We start from the raw sequence: 20,978 nt of genomic DNA, 5'->3' as shown, positions 1-20,978 counted from the left end.
AAACCGAGGCGGGAGAGGATGCCGTCAGCTAGGATGCGGCACAGCAGACACAAGCCCCAGTGTCCTCAACCCAGAAGATGAGAAAGGAGGTGACTGTCAGGAGGGCTGGGCCCCTGGCAGGAGCTGCGGACGAGAGGGTGCTGGCTCTGGGGTCTGTGGTTCAGTGACGGCGCCGTTTCTGAGCGTTTCTCCTGAGATGAGCAGGAGAGGGGAGGGCCCCAAACTGGTCTTCACAATGGAAAAAGAAAAGAAAACCGACAGGATCTGCGATAAGCTGACTGGGTTGAAAAACCCCTGGACGTAACAAGGGAGCTGTGTCTTGAACGCCAGGGGCCTCGGCCCCATAGTCTGGGCTCCAGGGGGTTTGGGTTTTTGCTGTTCGCTGTAAGGCACGGTCTCAGGGGGCAGCTCGTCTGATCCCAAGGCCAAGGACGCCAGGAGATGGGGGAGGTGTTACAGATGAGACTGTGGAACAGAGAGGTAGGGGGCCTCTCCCCAGCTGCCCAGCCCAGAACCCAAGTCAGAAACCCGGCTCACCCGGGATCTGCCCACCTGGCCCCTCTGCGAGACCGGGCAGCTCCACACTGATGGACGCCCTGCATTCATCCACTTCCATCCGAGTCCACTCCCACAGCTGCTCCCATCCTCTGCGGCCGCTTGCCAAGATAGTGCAGCGACCTCCACTCCAGAACCACTTTTCTCAAATGTAAGTCAACCTACATCCCTCCTCTGCTCAAAACCCTCCACGGCTCCCTATCGCCCTCAAGAGGATGCCCAAATTCCTTACCCAGCCGGGAGCTCCCTAGGACCCATCCAGCCTGCTTTGGGCTGTTTTAACAGAAGAAGAGACTGAGGGCCAGAGTGACTGGATCTGCTTTGTGCCTGTTTAATGCTCAAGCATTAATACCCTGGTTAAAGTTCCCCACAAGCACGTGTACCCTCTGACCTCTGAGCCTTTGCACCTGATGTTCCCCCTTTCTGGAACGCCCTTCCCTCCTCTTCTTCCCACTCACCTGGCAAAGCCGAGGCATCTGTCAGCTCTGGGCTGCCTCCTGCAGGAAGGCTCCCAGGCCCCCTGGCAGCCCCAGTTACCGCACGTGCCACCCTGCTCAGGAAACCAGCAGCTGAGCAGAACCCGGGCCCAGGTGACGGCAGGCCCCAAGGAGCCACGTGGGGGCAGATAACTCAGGGAGGGGGCGCTGCTCCTCCCAGCGGCCTCTGCGCAGAGCTCGGGGCCCAGGTGGACCTCAGACTCTGCCAGCGGTTTTGTCCCCTACGCCGTGTTCTCGGTTTTCCTATTTAACCCTCGTTACCCCCCACTTCTCGATGAGGAAGCAAGGCTGGGAGAAGAGCGGCCACGTGGCCGGGCCCCGGTCTGGCGCTCTGCAGACAGGACTCGATCCCGGTGCTGCCTGTGCCCTCGCCAGCGCATCACGGGGTGGACGGGGCGCTGAGAATGGCAGCCGTGCAGGACAAATCGAAGGGACTGTGACCAACCCGCAGGACGCCAGAGCCGGAAAGGACCACACCTCCACCCGTGACAACCCCCACTCCTTCTCTGTCCTGTGCCTCAGTGCCCCCACCTGTAAAAGGGGTCGAACAACACCAACACTGCACACCCACCATAACGCATGGGGAGTGGGTGGTGACTCCTGCGGTCAGCGGGTCACTCAGGAGCAGGCAGACGGGAAGCTCAGGCCACCTCTCCTCTGCAGAGTGGTCAGCCACTTAAGAGGTCACCACGGTGCCCAGCCACGTGGTCAGACATCACATGACAGCACGAGGGAGGTGAGCTTCCTGGCTCTGCTCAGCATCCAAACGGCAGAGAGTCAGAGCGACACGTTTAGAGGAAAGAACTCAGGGTTTGGGGCCAGACACTGCCAGGCTGGAGTCCCACCTCCACCGCCTGCCAGCTGTGTGTCTTCAGACAACTTCCTAAACCTCTCTGAGCCTGTTTCCTTCCCTGTAAAATGGTGACATCACATCCATCTGCTGCCCACAGCCGCTGTGAAGACCTGAGTTAATGGATCACACGGCAGGGGGCCGGTCCGCTGTGTCCCTAATATTTCAGGAGGTGCTTTCAGTTCTCCACTTTTTTAAATTGAACTTGTCGTTTGTTTTGGGGTTTTTTTTGAGGAAGATCAGCACTGAGCTAACTACTGCCGATCCTCCTCTCTTTGCTGAGGAAGACTGGCCCTGAGCTAACATCCGTGCCCATCTTCCTCTACTTTATATGTGGGACGCCCACCACAGCATGACTTGCCAAGCGGTGCCATGTCCGCACCCAGGATCCGAACTGGCGAACCCCGGGCTGCCGAAGCGGAACGTGTGCACTTAACCGGTGCGCCACCGGGCCAGCCCCTAAATTGAATTTTTTACGGCGCGATAACTGTAGACTCATTTGCAATCGGAACCAAGAATACAGAAGGTCTCCTGTACCTTCCGTCCACTTCCTCCGGGTAAGAGCCGATGAAACTGCGGCACGAAATCCCAGCCAGGACAACGACACGGACACGGTCATCCCTCCACCTCGAGGGACACTGCGAACGGCAGCTGCCCCGCCCCGTCCCTGCTCCCGTGTCTCGTCCGCTCCAGGACGCTGTATGGATGGGATCGCCCGGCAGGCCTTCTTTTTCGGGACTGGCTTTTTTCGTCGAGCACGATTCCTTCCAGATCCACCCCGGGCGCCGGTGCAGCCGCAGAGCCCTCCCTCGTGGGGCTGCGCAGGGCTCCCCGCACGGACGCACCGCCGCCGGTCACCGCCGAGGGCGGCACAGCAGCCGGGCCACCCCCACCCCGGGGCTGCGGCGAGCACCGCTCTGCGAACTTCGCGGGCAGGTTTCCGTGTGAGCCTCAGTTTCCAGCTCAGTGGGAGCCGGTCTTCCAGTGTCAACCCCCTGCGGGCACAGGGTCTCATCCACTCAACAAACGTCCAGGGAGCACCTGCTACGTGCACGGGCTGCTCTTGGCCGAGGACGGAGCAGAACCGCGGGGTTACGGAGAAGCACATGGCCGAGCGGTGGGCACCCCACGGCTGCACCCCCGGGGGCGGCCAGGTCCCCCGACGGAGGCAGTCAGCGGCGCTGCCACAGGCCAGGACGGGGCTAAGCATTTTCTCAAGGGAAAGCGCGGCCTTCTGTAAAACCCGCATCACCTCAAGATGACACGGCAGGTGTAGGGGCCGGAACTTTCCGTGGTGACTTTCCATGCAGGGCGTTTTCTGCAGGAAGCTCCTGCTGCGCTGGGACAAGCCCACGATGGCCCCTTCACGGGCTTTCAGACGCACCCACAGCGTCACCCGCGGCTCGAGGAGCAGAGAGGAACAGCTCGCAAGCGGTCACCTGTCGGGCATCTCCTAAGAAGGGGCGCACGGCAGCACCTTCCACCCCATAACCCACAGACCCCTCGGAGATGACAGGCACCGTGCGCCCATTTCACAGAAGAGGAGACGAGGCTGAGCACCTCGCCAGACGGCGCACGGCTGGGAAAGGCGGGGCCAGGAGGCGGGCCCTCAGCACCGAGGGGGTGACCCCATGGCCTAAGACGGGGCGTCGTCCCCTCGGGCCCTGCACGCGCCCCGCCATGCTGGCCGTCTTCCTCTCCGGGCACCGCGTTCCTCATCAGAGGCCGTGGCAGGGCCGTTGCTGGTGCAAATGGACAGCTTCCCCGTTAATGTGAAAGACCTACGTGCTGGTCACCTCGGTCAGTCTGTCCTCAGCTCTCATCACGACGAAGACGGGGAGTCAGGTCGGCCCGGCCGTGATCACGGTTCCCTCCTCCGCGTACCAGCCACATGTCCCAGACGCCGCTGGGCTGAGCACTCTCCCCGTCGTGAAACAAACCTCACTGTTAAGACCTGAACTGCTGACGCCCTCCGCTCTCAGGACAGTAAAGGTGCAGCCGTGACAGGAGAGGGACATTTAACCGCCGGTGCCACCGACGTCCTCAGCAGGGGCAGAGAGCGCGTTCTTGCTCGCTGCCAGGGGCTGGCGGCCGGGGGACGGTCACCGTGCCCAGTAACAGAGAGGTCCCGACTTGCCGCTGCGCCGCTGGCAGGTGAAGGAGAAGCCCGGGAACGAGGTGCTGGCACTAGGCTGGGCGCGAGGCAGGCACCTCTGGCTTCTCTGGCAGCGGCTTCTGTTCCTGATTTCTGATCCCAAACCAACGCGGGCACAAAGGGTCCTTCCATCAACACTTGTTCCCTCGACAACAGTGCCCTGAGCATCGGCCCTGGGCAGCCCCTTGCTGGAAGGTGGGGAGACAGCAGGAAGCGAGCCGACTCCTCAGAGCTTATGCTTCTACCGGGGAGACAGACCCCAACATGATAAACCACCCAACACCCAGTTACAAATTGAGACAAATGCTGGGGGGGGGGAGGGGGGCGGGGAGAATCGAACAGTGCTGATGTAAGAACGAAGGGGAAAATGTGCCTTAACAAAAATGGTCAGAGAAGGTCTCTCCAAGGGGAGACAGGAACTGAAGGAACCAGCCAGGGGAAGAGCATCTCGGGCAGAGGGAACAGTAAGTGCAAAGGTCCTGGGGCATAACAAAAGCTTAGAATAGTTCAAAACCCAAAAGCATTTAAGAAAGTCTCTGGTTTTGTCTCTTTTCAGTGTCCAGAACAAGGGCTGGCAGAGAGCAGACACTCAGTAAACACGAGAGCATCAAAGGAGGATGAGGAGGCCAGTGCAGCTGGGCAGTGTGACACGAGGGGGGCCGGAGACGCCAGGCCAGGTCAGCAGGGCCCACTGCCGGCAGCCCAGAGATGCGTCAGCCTTGACCTCACGCTGGAGAGCTTCTGAGCGACAGAGTGAGCAGCCTGCCTTGTGTTTTAAGAAGCCCCTTTGGGTGCTGGGTGGGGGAAGCCTGGAGGGGTGCACGCTGAGGCCGGAGCCCCTCAAAGAGGCCTCCACGGTCAGCCAAGGGGCAGCAACAGGGGGAGACCGAGGGACGCCCTGGAGACACACTCCGGGGACCATCCTCCGGCCCGGGGGTGGTGTGGGGACCCCGGCTGGCCCCCCGGGCCCCCCAGACCCGTGCACCAGGCAGGAGCCGCTCCAGAAGGTGCGGCCGGGGGCCCGGTGCCGCGGCCCAGCGAGCTGCCTGCCAGGCCACCCCCCGTGCGGCCTCTCATTATACAGTGTAGATGTGGCTGCCAGGCCCTCGCGGCCGCGCGCAGACCGTTCGGCTTTTAAAATAGAAGTTTCCTGTGAAACTGCAAATAACTCATCGCCGAGAGTCCTTAAAACGTTCGCAGGTATTTAAAATGCTATATAATCAAGTTCGCAAAAATAAAAGTGTAAGCGTTAAAATACTTTAATGTTCTAATTAAAACCGACCACTTATGCCCGGGCGCTGACTCCTGTTTACTGTTTCCGTAATAGCCAATGGCCTGCTCTGAAAAAAATCTTTTTTTAATTGGCCTTGAAAAAAAAAAAAGGAAAAGTGAAGTCTGCTCTCTCCAGCGGTGCGTGGAAGGGACTAAGAATCGTAGGCTCAAAATATCCCCAAGTGCCCGCTCGGGGCGGGCGGGGCCTCGGCGGCCGTCCCTGCTGCCCTGGAGCAGAAACTGAGCAGGGATGGGGGGACGGGAGCACGTCACCACCCCGGACGCCACCAACCGCTCCGCCCCACTGATCAGGTCCTCACTGATGGAGGCCGGGGGAGATCATATTTGTCTGTAAGGTTGAAGAAGTTGAGTCAAGGCCCTCTGCCCCATAAACCCTGGTCTCTGTCACAGCCCCGAGGCCTTTGCATATGCTATTCCCTCGTGCTGCCCCCTGAAAACTTCCACTCGGCCTTCCAGTCTCAGCTCAAACGGCGCCTCCTCATAGAAGCCGTCCCTGATTACCCCCACCCCAGTACCGGAGGAAATCCCCCTGTTGTCTGGTCTGCCCTCACTGCTCCCCTGGGCCGAGGGGCGGCTGTCGCCCTGCCCCCACCAAAGCGACCTTGAATGAGCAGATGCTCTGAGCCCAAAGTGGGTCGCCCTGTCGACGGCAGTCCTGACCATCCTCGCCTCCCACCACACGGCCTCCCGGGGCTGCCCTTCCTCGGCCCGAGCGCCCTCTGCAACCCCACAGTGTCTGCGGCCGCTGGCTCAGCGCCTCTGCCCCAGGCTACACTCCCCGTGAGGTCAGAGGCCCACCTGCGTGCACACAGTAGGCACTTACCACCAGCACGTCTTCGCTCAGCTGCCCGCGAGCTCGGGCCTTTTTCCAAAGGGCCTCCCATCTGGCTCATTCATTCATTCAACACCACCGCCCTCCCCCTTCCAGGAACCTACTTCGTGTCAAGCCCTGGAGATACCCCAGGACGTACGGACTCTGGGGTCCCCCAGCCCCCTCCCCCCCGAGTTTCTCTTCCTCATCTGCTGCGGCCCCCTGGACCCAACAGGCCTGGGCCTTGGACTCGGCCCCGGAAGCTGCAGCATCTCTCTCCCCAGTCTCCTCGACCTTCTGCCCCGGGCCTCTGGTCCCTGTTCTCAAAGGCCACGCGCCCCACTCCCGCCCGTGCTCGCGCGTTTCGGGGCTGCTCCCCAACAGGCCTCTCTGCTCCCACCCATGACAACAGGGCTTCTCACCCAGGGGGCCCGTGGTCCCCAGAGGACGGTCGGCACTCTCTGGAGACCTTTCGGGGGTCACACTTGGAGGAGAGGCAGCTGGCATCAGTGGGCAGAGATCACGGATGCTGCTCACAGCCTACCACGCACAGGATGGCCCGACAACCAAACGGCCCAAAACGTCAACAGCGTGAAGGTCGAGAAACCTTGTGACAAAAGAATCTTTTAAGCACAGTCCCAAACCTCTCACTCTCCTCCTCCAGCGCCTTCTGTGGCTCCCTATGGCCCACCAGGCTATCCGGTAGCCCTTCTGCATGACATTCAGGATCCTGCCTTCTCCAGCCCGACCCCACGTCTCCCTTCCACGCACGAGCCAGACTGGCCTGCTCGGTGCCTGCAGGTGTGGCCCACGCTGTACTCTGCCCCATCAGTCAGTCTGTCAAGCCTTCCCGCTTTCAAGGCTTGTATCAAATGCCCGTCCTCTCCCCCAGGCTCCAGCTCATGGAACAACTGTCTCCCCTCTGCCCGCGACCTGGGCTCCAACCTCCCCGGGCCGCCTGCCACCCATCCACTCGGGTCACTGCCGTCCGTGGGCTCCCTCAGACCTTCTGGGAAGCTTGGTCTCACCATCTCTCCCCACAAAGCGCCCACCACAGCACTCGGCACACAGTAGGTGTTCAAGAGATGCTGAACTAATTGAACTAATTCGCGCCTCTTCCCACTGAAGCTCCAAATCCAGAAAACTCCCCAAACGCGAACACGCTCAGGCCGTCAGCCCTGTGTCTGGACTTCAGTCTCACCCACGGCACGCCATGATGCCCACGTTTCCCCTCCTCTCATCTCCCCTTCATCTCAGCTCGACGCAGAGGCCCGGACTGCCCTGTCCATGACGTGAGCAGAGACACGAGACGCCATCAAGCTCCCTGCGGTCCCCACGGACATCCCCAGTCTTCCTGGGGACACCTGCTCTTCTGCAGGGGCTTGATTCCAAAGGACAGAGCCACACATTCTCGAGGTTGGGGACATACAGACCTCCTTAAACAAGCCAAGCACAAAACGGCCTCCAGCCTCCAGCAGCCGAGAGACCCCGGAACCCTTCCGCCCACTGGAGCTGGGGTGCTTCTGCCCAACCCTAAGCTGAGGGGGCTGCCGAGGGCTGCGTCCAGCTCCGCTGGCCCCGCTCGCAGGCAAAGGGGTCTTGTGGTTTGGGACAGAGGACCCCAGGACACGGATCCATCAGCAGCGGGTGGAAGCTCCCCAGACGTCACTGGAGAGCCCCAGGGGAATGGGGACAGCGGTGAGAGTGGTGACAGCGGCGGCCGGTCTGCTTTTGCATCTGCCTCAGGCAACACGGGGACAACCGTGACCCCAGTACCAGTTCCCATCGCGTCTAGTGACCATCCTTTATTTTCATTTGGGGGTCCCTGTCCCAGCGGGTCTGCCTCCCTCCCAATGTCGTGAACATCTGCCGTGCTCCCCTGGCCGTGCTCTCCTGGCGGCCAGCACAGCATCCCCGGGGCGGAGTCTTGGCGGGAAGCCGAGCCGAGCTGGGTTCTGTTGCTTGCAGCTGGGAGTCCTGCTGGGTTCCCCCTACTAGAGCGGTGAAGCCCGGGCCCCAGGCCTGGGCCGTGCACGACCTCAGCCCCTGGCTGGAGAGGCTCCACTTTTGTGATTTACAGAAACCACACACCACGTGCGCTCAGCACTGGCTTTTCTTCACATCGCAATGTGCTGAGGCTGCTTCCCAGGGACAATAAATATCAACCTATCTTTTCCTTCTTAAAAAAAAAGAAAGAGAACTTCCCATACTCAAAAGAAAACGAAAACAAAATCAAAGGAACTTTGAAAGACCCAAAGACACCCCTGAGAAAGCGAGAATCCCAGGGGGCGTCTGCAAACCTCGGCTGGACACTCCGGGTAAACGACAGTTGAAGGAAATCAGAAGCTCGCGCCCCCACCACGGCAGTAGCTAATCAGGACCGGTGATGGGGTGGTGAGGGCTGGGCCCTGGGTCCCAGACACTAACTCCACTTCCCAGAAACACTCTCGTCCCTGGCGGAGCTTTATCGTTCATTCTGTACTTATAACTATAAAAGCCGCTATTTACTGAAGAATTTCCGTGTCAGGAGCTGTGCCAAGAACCTGACATCCACGTCACTGAACCTTCACAACAGCTCTAGCAGGGTTGTCACCAACAGCCCCTCTATTTATAGGGGAGGAAACTGAGGCTCAGAAAATCTCAACAGCAGCGACATTAGCAGTAATAATAACTCACGTTTGTTGAGTGTGTCCTATGTGGCAGGCACCGTTCTAGGTGTCATCTGATGATTTATTTCATTCTTTCCTTCCACAGACACCTTCTGAGCACTTATTCTAGGCCAAGCCCCATTTTGGGTGCGAGGAAGACAGCAGGGAGCCAAACAGAAAAAATCTCTGCTGTCCTGCAGCTGCCACTTTAATGGGAGAAGCCAGCAAATGAGATCAATGGTTAAAAGATATAATAATAGGATCAATCATGTTAAGTGCTAAGGAAGGAAAATATATAGCGGGAAGAATGGTTTGCATGCAGGCGTGTGTGTGTGTGTACAAGCACGCTGTGAAATTTTAGTTAGGATGGCCAGACGAGGCTTCCCTGAGAAAGCAACTTCTGAGTAAGCTCAAAGGAGCAGGCTATGCTGACATGAGAGAAAAGCAGGAATAGCAAGTGCAAAGGCCCCGAGGTAGAAGTGTTCCCAGCCTGCTCACAGCAACATGGAGAAGGCCCGATATTATCATCACTCCCATTTTACAGGTGAGGAACTGAGGCCCAGAGAACAGAAGTGACTTGCTCAAGATCACACAGCAAGTGAGTGGAGGTACTGGGACCAGAACCTGGGACTTCTGACCCTAGATCAGGTGGTTCTTTCCCCTGAGATCCCTCAGTGCACAATCACCGTGTGCCAGGCCTGGATTAAGACGCTGGTGAGAGCCGGCGTGTCACCCAGGAGAGCTGGGAAGAGAGGGTCAGCCCACGCAGGCTGACAGCCACAGGGCACTCCCAGGCCCGAGCACACGCACACAGGTGTGCGTGCAGCCCTCTGCCCCCGACGAGGCAGGTGCTGGAACAGCGTCGCTGAGGGATGTGCAAAGATTAAGCTAATAAATAAAGCCGCCCAATCGATGGTTCTCGGAGCAGAGCACTGGGGAATGAGAAATCACTACTCGGGCCGGGAAAACCCAGCTGCTTCCAGTTGCACAAATCCACGACCTCCACCAACAGCCACAAAGGAGACGAGCGAGTGGAAGAGAGAGGGGTCAGCACCTGAGAAGGGGCGGGAGACCGCCAGGTCCGGCTGTGTGATTGTGGGCAAGCGAACGCCTCCTCTGAGCCTCACCTATAAAACGGGGGAGGTAACACCAGCCTTGTCCCGAATGCAGGTCCACCCCGTGTACGTCACAGAGCATCGCACACGGTGTGGACAACTGACGAAATGACACGACTGGGGCATAACTTCAGAGGCTACAAGAGGCCATGGAGAAGAAAGTCCCCTCCCACCCAGCCCTCTCCAGAGGCAGCCACTGGTGGCAGGTCCTCATGAGTCTTTCTGGAAAGTTCTATCCCGGAAACCACCCTCGCTTGTGTGTGGAAAGACGCATCTGTCTGAGGTCATGGGCTTGCAAAGGGCAGGGCTGAGACTGGAGGCCCCACAGCCATCTGACGTCACAGCGCAGGCCCCCAGCCTCCGTGCCACCCTGTCCCCAGCTCTGCAGCCTGAGGAAAAGTCTGGAGGCCAGAAAGTTCTGCCTCGGGGATCCCTCGGCTCCCGCCGGGCCAGGGCCCCGCAGGCTGGGGGCTGCAGGCGCATCAGACCAGGCCCCCCCAGGCTCCTCCGGCACGCCGGCCTCTGCTGCTCCTCACCCAGGGAGACGTTCCTGGACCACATCGAAACCGGGTGCTCAAGTTATTTCTCTCAGAGCTTCCCAGCGTCGTCTGTGATTTGACACCTTGATTTTCTTTACCTCCCGCCTCCCTCCCTGCCCCCCACCAGAATGCACGCTCCATGAGGGCAGCAACCCGTCTCTCTCAACATCGGCTTCATCCATGATGCCCAGCACAGCCTCTGAACACAGGGTGGGCTCAACTGCTTGTTGAATGAATAAATAAAATGACCAGGAGCAACACCCCCCCACCCCCACCATGAACCTTCTAGGCATTAACATGCTCATTCGCCCACTTCCACACCACTGTTTTGAAAATCTCAAGAGGACAGGGCTGGAAACCCAGCTGCCCCAGAGCTACCACGCCCCTGCGGCCCCCCGCTCCCGCGCAGACTCCCTTCGCCTCCTCCCTTCCTCCTGCTGTTACATTAAGCAAAATTTCTCCATTGGCAAATAAATGCTTTTTCCATCAATAACCATGGATGCCTAAATCAAACCGTTAGCTGCTGTTCTTATCTCTTAAACAGACCCATGGATTTCCCAACTCATCAGAAGCCGGATCAAACACGACCATTCGAGCTGGGAGATAATCGGGTCAATTTCTTCCAGGAGGAGGGCCCGGGCGGGAATTTGCGTATGGCCCCCAAAAACAAACACGCCTGTAAATAAAGCCGGCCTCCATCCTGTCTCCGAGATGTAACGCTTATCGACTGAGTCAGGTGTTCGGCTGATTAAAAATTGATCCATTTCAAAATCTAATCAACAGAATAGGATTCTTTCATACGTTATCAAGAGAGCTGCTGACATCGAAAACCAAACCTGTTATTAACCCATGAACTCCGGTGACCCGCCGCTCGCCGCTCCGCGCGCCCGTAAATTATTTAGTGGTCCAAGACTGGGGTTGGAGAGGCTGATGGATTTAGACGGGGGCGCCGTCCAGGGGGTCCAGGTCGGTGGCGTGGCCCCGCTGGTCCCCGGAGGCTGGGGTTCCAGACACTCGGGTCTCCGTAGCATGACCGCGAATACATTAGCCCGTCCGCCCGGGCCCTGCCACACTCCGGAAAAGCCTGCCTCGACTCCCGGAGCCGGGCAGGCGGGACGGCCTGGGCCTCGGGGGGATGCGGGGCTGGGCAACAATATTGTCCCTAATTCCCAAGTTAATAAATTATTTTCCTTGACCTACAGAAAAGGAAAAAATAAACAAAGACGAGAGGGGGCCGGGGGCATTTTGCAAACAGTTAGGCACAGGCAAGACAGTCAGTTCAAACATTTCACCTCCTGGTGCGAGGAAGCGCTGTGTTGCAATGGGACTGTTGAAAAGAGGAGGCGAAAAAAGCCAGGCACCGGCTGATTGCGTGTCTGGCGGGGCCCAGGGGGGCGAAGGGCTTTCTCGCCAACTTCCAGACTCTTTGACCTTGAATTAAAGCCTCGTTAAGAGTCACATCTTATAAAAACAAGAGCAGAGTAAATAAGGGGTTTTTTAAAAGGCCACACACAGACACAGCCAGGCCAAAGTTTGCATCCTGCTGAGCGAGCAGGAAATCCAGCTGCAGCAGAGGCTGCGCTCGGCATTATTGTTTGGGGGCCCGTCTGCCACGGCCGACCCGGCTAGGAAGAAGGATTTACGGGGGGAAAATGGAAGACACTCAGGCGGGGCTGGAAGGAGACGGGGAATCAGGAGAAGGAAGCTGGACCGTCCTTTGGGTGACTACAGGGTGAGCCACCTCCTTGTTCTGAGCAGGCAGAGTCCAAATCCCAGCTCTGCCCCTTGCTAGCTGTGTGACTTTGGGTAAGTGAATTCAACTCTCTGAACCTTGGCTTTCACAACTTTAAAAAAATGGGATGATACTAACACGGACCTCACAGAACTCACTCAGCGCAGTGCCTGGGACACAGTAAGCCTTTGATTAACGCCGGCTATCACCATCATCATTATTATTCAGACTCAGTTTCCCACTTGATCCAGTGGAGATTATTTTGTTCATTTAACTAGTGAGAGTTCAACCTGGCAGGTGCCTCTTGCTGAGCGACCCTGGGCAAGTTGCTTGGCCTCTCTGAGCCCTGGGTTCCCCCCACCAATAAGGGCAGATAAAGAGAACTATACACTCCGAAGGGCAAGGCCCCCATGTGGGTTCGTCACACGCTATTCTCTCAGTCTAGAACAATGCCTGGCCTACAACAAACGCTTGAAGGAAGAAAAAAGGAATAAAGCACTACAATTAGGTATATTTGCCCGACAAGCTCTCCCCCAGCAAACGTCTGCGCCCAGCACAAGGTGCCGGCAGCCAGGGGACAGAGGAGGGTGAGCATCCCACTCCCCAGCCCAAACCCCGAGGACCCGCCGGCCCCGCCCAGAGAACCAGCCTCCGCGGCCCCCTGACCCGAGCCTATCGATGTGGCTGAGCTGTCAGGCTGTGGCTGGGAGCTGAGCAGACGGCGGTGGCCCGGCCGGCTGGCGGTGGCCTGGCGGCTCCAGGGGAGGCTGGCAGCAGCCGGATGGCAAGAACTCAGCCCAGTCCTCCCACGTCGGGAGGCGGCTGCTCCTGCGGGCAGGCTGGGGAGGGGACCTCTCTGTCCACCAGTGCCCTCAGGCCCGCGGGGACCCGCCTGGACCCAAGGCGGCTGTGGGGCCCCAATGAATGGCCCGTGAGTCCCTGAGGCTCTGGCCAGGCAGGGACAGGGCGAGGGGGCCGTTCTGGGGGCCCAGGCTCTGCTCCTTGGCCAGGCCTGACCTTACCTGGCCAGATGGTGGGTCTCAGGAGGCCTCAGGCCTGGGCCCAAGGGGCACTGTCCCCCTCCAGCAGTGGCCAGAACCCAGAGGGCCCCTTGAGCTGAGATGGGCCCCCAGGCCAGCCAGGCCCCCCCTGCGGCTGGGCCGCGGCCACCGTTGGCCCGCTGCCTGTTTGCCTCCAGCCAGGCCTTCCCAGAACTGCAGACAGAGATCAGCGCCCGGCCCCGGTGCCCATGCCTTCACCTGCCCTCCGCTGCCCAAGTTCAGGCCGCTTCCTGGAAGCCGGGCAGGCCTGGCTGAGCCGAGCGCAGCTGGAGATGGGGACATCTTCTCGGCCCCCAGCCCCAGTGGAAGCCTCCAGCAGAGGGGTCCCGGAGGGGCAGGCCAGGCCCTTCTCTTCACCCGCAGGGGAGAGCCACAGGCAGGGCCGGCGAGGGGGAGCCTCCCACCCGCCCTCCGCTGAGCACACAGCAACAGGGCAGGCAGGAGTCCGCCCTCACGTCTCGGCTCTGGGCCACCTGAGGCCTTGGTTAAACATTCAGACTTTCGGGGCCAGCCCAGTGGCATATGGTTAAGTTTGCGCTCCGCTTTGGCGGTCCAGAGTTCACGGGTTCAGATCCCGGACACGGACCTACACACCAGCTCATCCAGCCACGCTGTGGCAGGCGTCTCACATACAAAATAGAGGAAGATGGGCACAGATGTTAGCTCAGGGCTAATGTTCCTTAAGCAAAAAAAAAAAAAAAATTCAGACTCTCAACCCAGCCCTGGGAATTGGGTTTCAAGAGATCTGGGTGGGGCCAGGATTCTGCTCTTTAACAGACCCCCAGGTGATCACACGAGAAGCCAAGTTTGGGAAACACAACTTGTGCACAAAGATGCCGCTTCCAGGATGGTAATCACTGTGATGCTCAAAAGAGAAAAGAACCAGAATTAAGAGGACAGCTGGATAAGGCACAGACGCACAGAGAAATCTGAACTCAGATAAACAGCGTATACTTTTTAGCATAAGTATGCCCCAAACATCGCATGAGATACACTTATATTAAAACTCTTCTGTTGTTTACCTGAAATTCAAATTTAACTAGGTATCCTATATTATCATTACTTTATTTTTTGCAAAATCTGGCAGCCCAAATTGAAAACCATTTACCACCCCAGACCAAAGGCCTCCTGACACAAACCACAGCTCACCCACAGGAGAGAATGTTTACAGCCACTGACACAGGCACTACCAGTCAACACGGCGCAGGCCCCGGGCCAGGCCCTGCTCCACGCGCCTCACGTGTATTAATGAACTCACATGATCCCCAGTAACAGAGGCGGGTATCCTTACTGTCCCTGTTGGACAGAAGGGGAAACTGAGGCTCCAAGAGGTGAAGTCGTTTGGCCAAAGCCACACCACTAGAAGGTGGTGGGACCGGGTATTAAGCTAAAGGAAGTCAGGCTCCGGAGTTAAGTACAGACTTCATCACTTCATTGCTCTCTAATGGAAGAACAAGTGATAAACGACATAAAAGACTACAGCACGTAATCTAGCACGGGCGGAATGATATTTACAGCTTGACTTCATTCCACGAAATTTATGTATAAATTACATTTAAAGGTACTAGAAATGACTAGAAGGTCACACACGGCCGGCAGAGGCGTAAACTGGAACCACCACCTGGAAAACCACGGGCGGATCCTCTGCTGAAGCCGTGCCCTTGCTCCCCGACCCCAGCAATTCCGCTCCCTGACACGCACGCACCCAGGGTCTCACCCCGAGGTGACTGTGTCCACGCCCAAGGGGACATGGGATAATCCTGGAGACTGGTGATTGTCACAACTTGGGGGGTGCTACTGGCATCTAGAGGGATGGTGTGAACATCCTACAGTGACAGCCCCCCACAGAGAATCATCCAGCCCCAACTGTCACCAGTGCCAAGATCGAGAAACCTGATTTATACCCAGGTGAGCACCTGTGCACCGAGAGACACACACACCGACGTGCCTTTCAGCGCCGTTTGCAGAGCCCCAGACTGGAAGCCACCCAAATGCCCACCAACAGGAGAGAGAGAGGATGAACCGTGGTCTCTCCCAACAGAATGCCGGACGGGAAGGAGAACGAATGAACAGCGGCGACACACAAATCTCGAGAACATACTGGCAAAGGAAGCCAGACACAGAACAGCAGGCAGGTGGCTCCCTTTACAGGAAGCTCACCGACAGGCAAAACGGGCGCGTGCTGGTGCCAGTGAGGGTGGGTCGCCCTGGGGGCGCGGGGTGACGGTGACCGGACAGGCACGACCCGGCTTCCGGGATGCGGGCAGCGGTGTTCTATTTCTTCATCTGAGCGACGGCTCCAGGAGCGTGTCTGGTTGGTGACAAGCCATTGGGCTGAACACGTATGATCTGTGTCCTTTTCTGTATGTTTATTAAACCGTGACAAAAACTCTGAAGAAACCATGACAAAGATTTATCTCAGAAGTGAGTGATTTTTCTTTCCTTCTTTTTGCTCATTTGTTCTTTCTACAAGCACCACGTCGAACACGTCTGACTTTTTAAACAAACGAGCAAGTCAACAGCAAATGCATTTATTTATTTACTCATCAAAAACGTGCTGGCCCCCACGATGTACTGTCCCCAGCACGGGGCCCCGGGGGTGGCAGCCGGGAATGTCCCTGCCCTCGAGGAGCTCACAGTCTCGGTGGTGGTGGGGAGACGATGTGGCCACAACCTGGTCTGGACCACAGCCGGCCGGCAGCCAGGTATTCCGTCCACCAGCCTGGGGTTTTAACCCTTGTGACATCCGTGCTAGAGAGCCCGGTCTCCCCCGCGGTCCAGCACCCCTGCTCCCCCCTCAGACTCCCTCCTGCGTCCCCAGGGGTGGCTCTGTCGTTAACGTCACACGGGAGTTTGCCATCGCTGACTTAGCTGTGCAGTCAGCTCTGCACCACGACAGAGACGGACCCGGGATCACAGGAACAGAGGCGGAGAGCTGTAGGGGGTGAGGAGGACCAGGGGGCTGGGGGACTTGCTCTTGACGGGACCCAGACACAAAGGGACAAAACAGCACTCTACAAGGAAAGCAGGCTCCATCTGTGGTCAACCTGGGGGTAGAGGGGCTGTTGACGGGAAGCCTTAAAGAGCGGGGATGGGCCTTAAAGAGCGGGGATGGGCCGCCGGGGGCCAGTCGGGTGTGCCCGGGAGGGGAGCAGCAGCTGCAACTCGCTGAGCTTCCTGCACACAGCAAGGAGGTGTTTCCCTGTGTCGTCTTCACTAAACCCAATGACCCCGTTCCACAGACAGAAAACTGAGGCTCAGAGAAGTCACAGCACTGGCCGACGACAGCAGAGCCAGGACTGGAACCCAGACCGAGCCTGACCCCACGGCCACACTCTCAACCGTGAGGCGCACCGCCGGTCCCGCAGGAGAGCCCAGCACAGTGCCAGCACCGTCCCTCCTCTGGGGGTCTGCCCTGTGCCACCAGCCCGCGAGGTCCCACTAGTCAGGGAAGAAGGGGACAGAGCGGAATGGGGACGGCCGAGCAAAAGAGCCACAGGGCACGGCCGCGGCTGCCCGCCTTCATCTCTGCAGAAGAAGATGCTGCTCCGGGGGCCCCAGAGCCCACAGAGTGGGCCGAAGGCTTCCCGGAAAGAAGCTCACAGTGGCGGCACCTCCACAGTCACCTCGGGCGACGGCTGACACGGCGCTGGCACTGGCTGACAAGCGCCTTCAAGGACAGACATCACCGGCCACACTGGCTCTCACACGGATGTCACTGCCCACGGGAGCGCTCTCCCTGGGCTGCGAGGGCTATTTTGGTTCGAGGAAGCCAATCCCAGAGCGAATCCAAGAAAGAAAGAAAAGGAAGGAGGGCAGTGAGAAAAAGTGGCGTTTGGGCACACGAAATAGCCTCTTCCAGGATGATGGTTTTGAGATCAGAGGCGACGGGAGAGAGCTGTTCTGAGCGTCGGCAGGTGCCGGGGTTCAGGGAGCGTGGGGGTTCTGTGGGCGTCTGCGGTCCGTGCCGAAAAGGTGGGCACGATCCATTCCCAAGGGGCCAGAGCTGCCTGACAGTGACCGGGAGGAGGGCGGGTGACCCTGCAGGGGGTCCCCGATGGGCTTCTCTGAAGAGAATCTGAGACGTGAGGAAGGGAGCATCCCACATCTGCAGATGCTGCACGTGGGACCCCACTGCTCTGGCTGGTTTACTGACGTGACCGTGGCCGAGTCACCGGCCAGCCCGTCTCCCAAAGTTCCTGTGGAAGGAGGATGCTCAAAATCCCAGAGGGGTGTAGCTGTGCCCGGGGCTCTGTCCCGGCACACCGTGCGGCCCCTGCCTGTCCCCTCAGCCTGCACACGTGCTCTTCGAAGAACAGGGCACAGCCTGCCCCACCCGGCAGGTCAGCACCAGGCCGGGGGACAGACATGACGTGTGTCCGGCTCACCATTGTAGAAATTTGGTCATGTACACTGAGTGGCCAAGAGTTTCCAGAACCTTCCATGGAGAGTATGTCTCACTGTGGGTGGTAGAAAGTTAATCTGAAAGAGCTTAACCAAAAAAAAAATCCCCAAAACAAACAAACAAAAACAACAGGGTGGGCTCGCATAATCAAACTGTACAAGGGGGCCTCCGGAATGGTTCTGTCCCTCTCGTACCTCGACTGGCCTCTCCCGGGACTGGTTCCAACCCGCCTCGACGACGGTGTCTGCAGGCCTGGCTCCAGGCAGCTCTGGGCACCCTCCCTCCAGCATCTCAGCCAGAGAGAAAACAGGCTCTTCTCTCATCCAACTGAAAAATCCCAGAAAGCTCCCTGATTGGCCCAGCTTGAGTCAGGTGACTTCCCCCTGGACCAATCACCACCTCCTGAGGAGGGAGTACTGTGATTGGCAGCTCCCCTTCCTCCCTGCATTGAGTCCTGATTGACAGGAGGAGGTGAGGTGAAGAAGGCTCCACAGGAAGGGTGGGGGCAGGGCAGATACCAAGGCGCACCTGCCAGCACGGTGAGCAGTGGGGTCTGCCCGCTGCCCGGTTTTGCCGTTCCACGAGCACCTGGGGGCCGTGCCACCTCGCAGCATGACTTCTCCAAGCCCTTTATCATGAGGCGCAGATCACAACAGCTATTTGAGTCACAAATAGGAGCATCCATTGAGCACTCACCAGGTACCAGGCGCTCTGCTGAGACCTTTCCACCAAGGATCTCATTGGGTCCACAGCGTAACCCTCTGTCGTCCCATCTTACAGTCAGAGAGGCTGATGCTCAGAGAGATGAAGGGGCTCACTCAAGACCACACAGCATGTAAGAGGCAGAGCTGGGAGTTGAACCTGATTCTACTGGACTTCAAAGCCAGTGCTCTTAATCTTGGCCCCACCCTGACCCCCAGGGAAAAACACTTGAAGGAGGCAAGTTCCCCTAGAGTGGCACAAGGGGGTTTCCATGCTGGGAAACAGGAAGGTCCCCAGGCACTGGGACCATGGATGGCATCCTCTAGCACAGACACTTGTCACTTGCACAGAGCTCACCCCTTCCTCCCTCACCCAGGGCCTGGCACCAGTGGGCGCTCAACAAATGCTGGCTGAAGTGGCTTCAAGCCCTGGGCAAAGGTAGGGCGGAGAGACCCCCAGGGGATGTTTGGGCTCTGGGTCCCACAAAGGACAAAAAGGGCCTGGGCCCCAGGGCAAGTGACAAATGTCAGGTCACTCGGGAAGCAGGGGGATGCCAGATGTTCTAAAGAAGCTCAACCTTTCCTTACATCGAAAGGGCTGCTCTGTCTAGTGACAGGGGAGACAGACAACCCGTCAACACCCCCGCTACAGAGCGCCCACAGGTGCCGGATACAGCACACCAACACCCCTGAAATACACAGGCCAGTTCAGTAAGAAAGTAAGAGAATTCCCAAGGGCCCAAGCTGAAGAGGAAACTCAAAAGCAGACCCACTAAGCGTGTCACCGGATCCTCAAGTGCCCTGGCACTGAACGTCCTGGGAGTCCGGGCACCTTCACCCTCAGCACGAGCGTGGGTGACAACACTTCTGTGCACCAACACAGGAAGAAGAGAGGTGCCTGACCTGGCTCAGCCTTGCGTCTAGATTAGAAAACCACAGAGCAGCCCCCCAGCGTTTGTAACCCAGGTCTGGAGCGGTTCTGTGCCCCCCTTGGAGCTCTCATACTCGCGTGCATCAGACACCGGGACGGCTTGCTAAGACACGGACTGCTGGGCTTCCCCCCGAATTCCCGGCGCAGGAGATCTGGGATGGGTCCAAGAATCTGCCCACCCACCAAGTTCCCAGATGCTGCTGGTCCAGGGGCCACACTTGAGAACTTTTGCTGTCAGCCGAGAACTAACATAAAAACTCCTCCTCTTCTGGTCGTATCACTGGACATTCAGCAAAAGCAAACACAAAACCTCGGGGTCGGGGTAACTATGAGCTGTGGGCCCAATCCAGCCACGCCCATTAGTTTACACGTTCAGTGGCTGCTTCCGTGCACAGCAGCCGTGTCGAGTGGTTGCATCAGACCGCAGCCTTCAAAGCCAGTATTTACTGTCTGGCCTTTCACAGAGTTTGCCGACTTCTAGTCTAGGGGGAACCCGGGCCACACAAAACTCCAAGAGAAACAATCGTACCGAAGATGAGCTCTCAACCCAAAATTACAAAACACAGAGGAAACAGTCGATCATGTGGGGGAATCAACACACAGGAACTAGCAGGACGGGACCCGAGACCTTCAGACAAGAGAACTTTACAGACTATAAACGTAACGGAGGGGCAGGGTCTATACTTAGCAACTCTCGGGTCCTCAATCAAGGGGGATGATGATACTGCTGCTGATGATGGTATTTCCTGAGGGCCTACTGCGTGCAGGCATTGGGCCCAGTGCTTTCTATGGTCCAAATCCTTTTCCTGTGAAGAACCCCACATCAGGTATTAAAACTGAGGTTCAGAGATGTCTCTTCGCTTGCCTAGCTCTGCACAGCAAATACGAAGCAGAGCCAGGAGGACACCCAGGCCTTGGCTAAAACCCAGTTCTAGAAGGTTCCAGGGCCTGGCTCACTTCTACTCCACAACAAGGTGGTCCACGATGATCGGGAGCTCTCCCCTTGGAGGACACGGACAGAGGTGGAGGAGCCAACCACCCCCGGAAACTACATGTAAAACGCTGTGTGTCTCTGTCGTGTTTCTGATGCGGATGCTCAGCTCTCATCAGATTCTCAAAGTCGAGGGACCCCTGAGACAGCGGGATGCAGAGGCAAGCTCTCCACACCACGCCAGTCGTGTCAAGAGCTAATATTCCTCGTGCGCGAGGCCTTTAAACCGTGTAAGTGTGCGTGTGTTTAAGTCCCACAGTGGCCCTATGAGGAAGGGCCTCTATCGTCCCCATTTTACAGATGGGCAAACAGGCCGCAGAGGGGTCAAGCAACTTGCCGGGGCCCCACAGTGATCAAGTGGCAGAACGAGGACCCCGGAATTGAACTCATTCACCTGCAGGCTTAACTCCCACCACAGTGCCTCCAGCGGCCCATGGGGACCAGCCCCCCAGGGCCAACACCAATCACTTGTCTGTCCTCGCTTGGAGGGCCCAGGTCATTTCTGTCCACCCCAGGGCCACGTGCACAAGAAACATAAGGGTCCCTCCACCCTGTGTGGGTCACAGCCCCCTTCCTAACCCCACCTGACGTCCAGAGGAGCATGTCCCAGGCCAGCCAGACACAAATCGGACATTTCCAGGAGCGTGAGCATTGCCCTGGCCCCCGCCACCTCACCCGGCGCCAGCCCAGACTC

The 20,978-nt window shown here is 58.2% G+C and overlaps 1 protein-coding gene across 5 annotated transcripts in view; it reads right to left on the bottom strand.

Annotated features, from left to right (window-relative positions):
• Window positions 1-20,978, bottom strand: part of CUX2 (cut like homeobox 2) — a 238,762-nt gene that overhangs the window by 192,947 nt on the left and 24,837 nt on the right. Inside the window, exon 1 of one of the 5 annotated variants that reach the window (XM_070516035.1) lies at window positions 13,455-13,782. The exons of 3 other annotated variants lie outside the window; for them this stretch is intronic. In XM_070516035.1, coding sequence (XP_070372136.1) covers window positions 13,455-13,778 — 324 coding nt within the window. In that variant the 5' untranslated portion in view covers window positions 13,779-13,782. Of the gene's footprint in view, window positions 1-13,454; window positions 13,783-20,978 lie in introns of those variants that run through there. One more of the 5 variants, XM_070516034.1, reaches the window with a different exon arrangement.

The sequence above is a fragment of the Equus asinus genome, chromosome 8 (assembly GCF_041296235.1).
Source record: "Equus asinus isolate D_3611 breed Donkey chromosome 8, EquAss-T2T_v2, whole genome shotgun sequence".
Lineage (NCBI taxonomy): Eukaryota > Metazoa > Chordata > Mammalia > Perissodactyla > Equidae > Equus > Equus asinus.
Note: the sequence above shows the minus strand (reverse complement) of the source record. Positions and strands in the feature narration are given on the sequence as shown.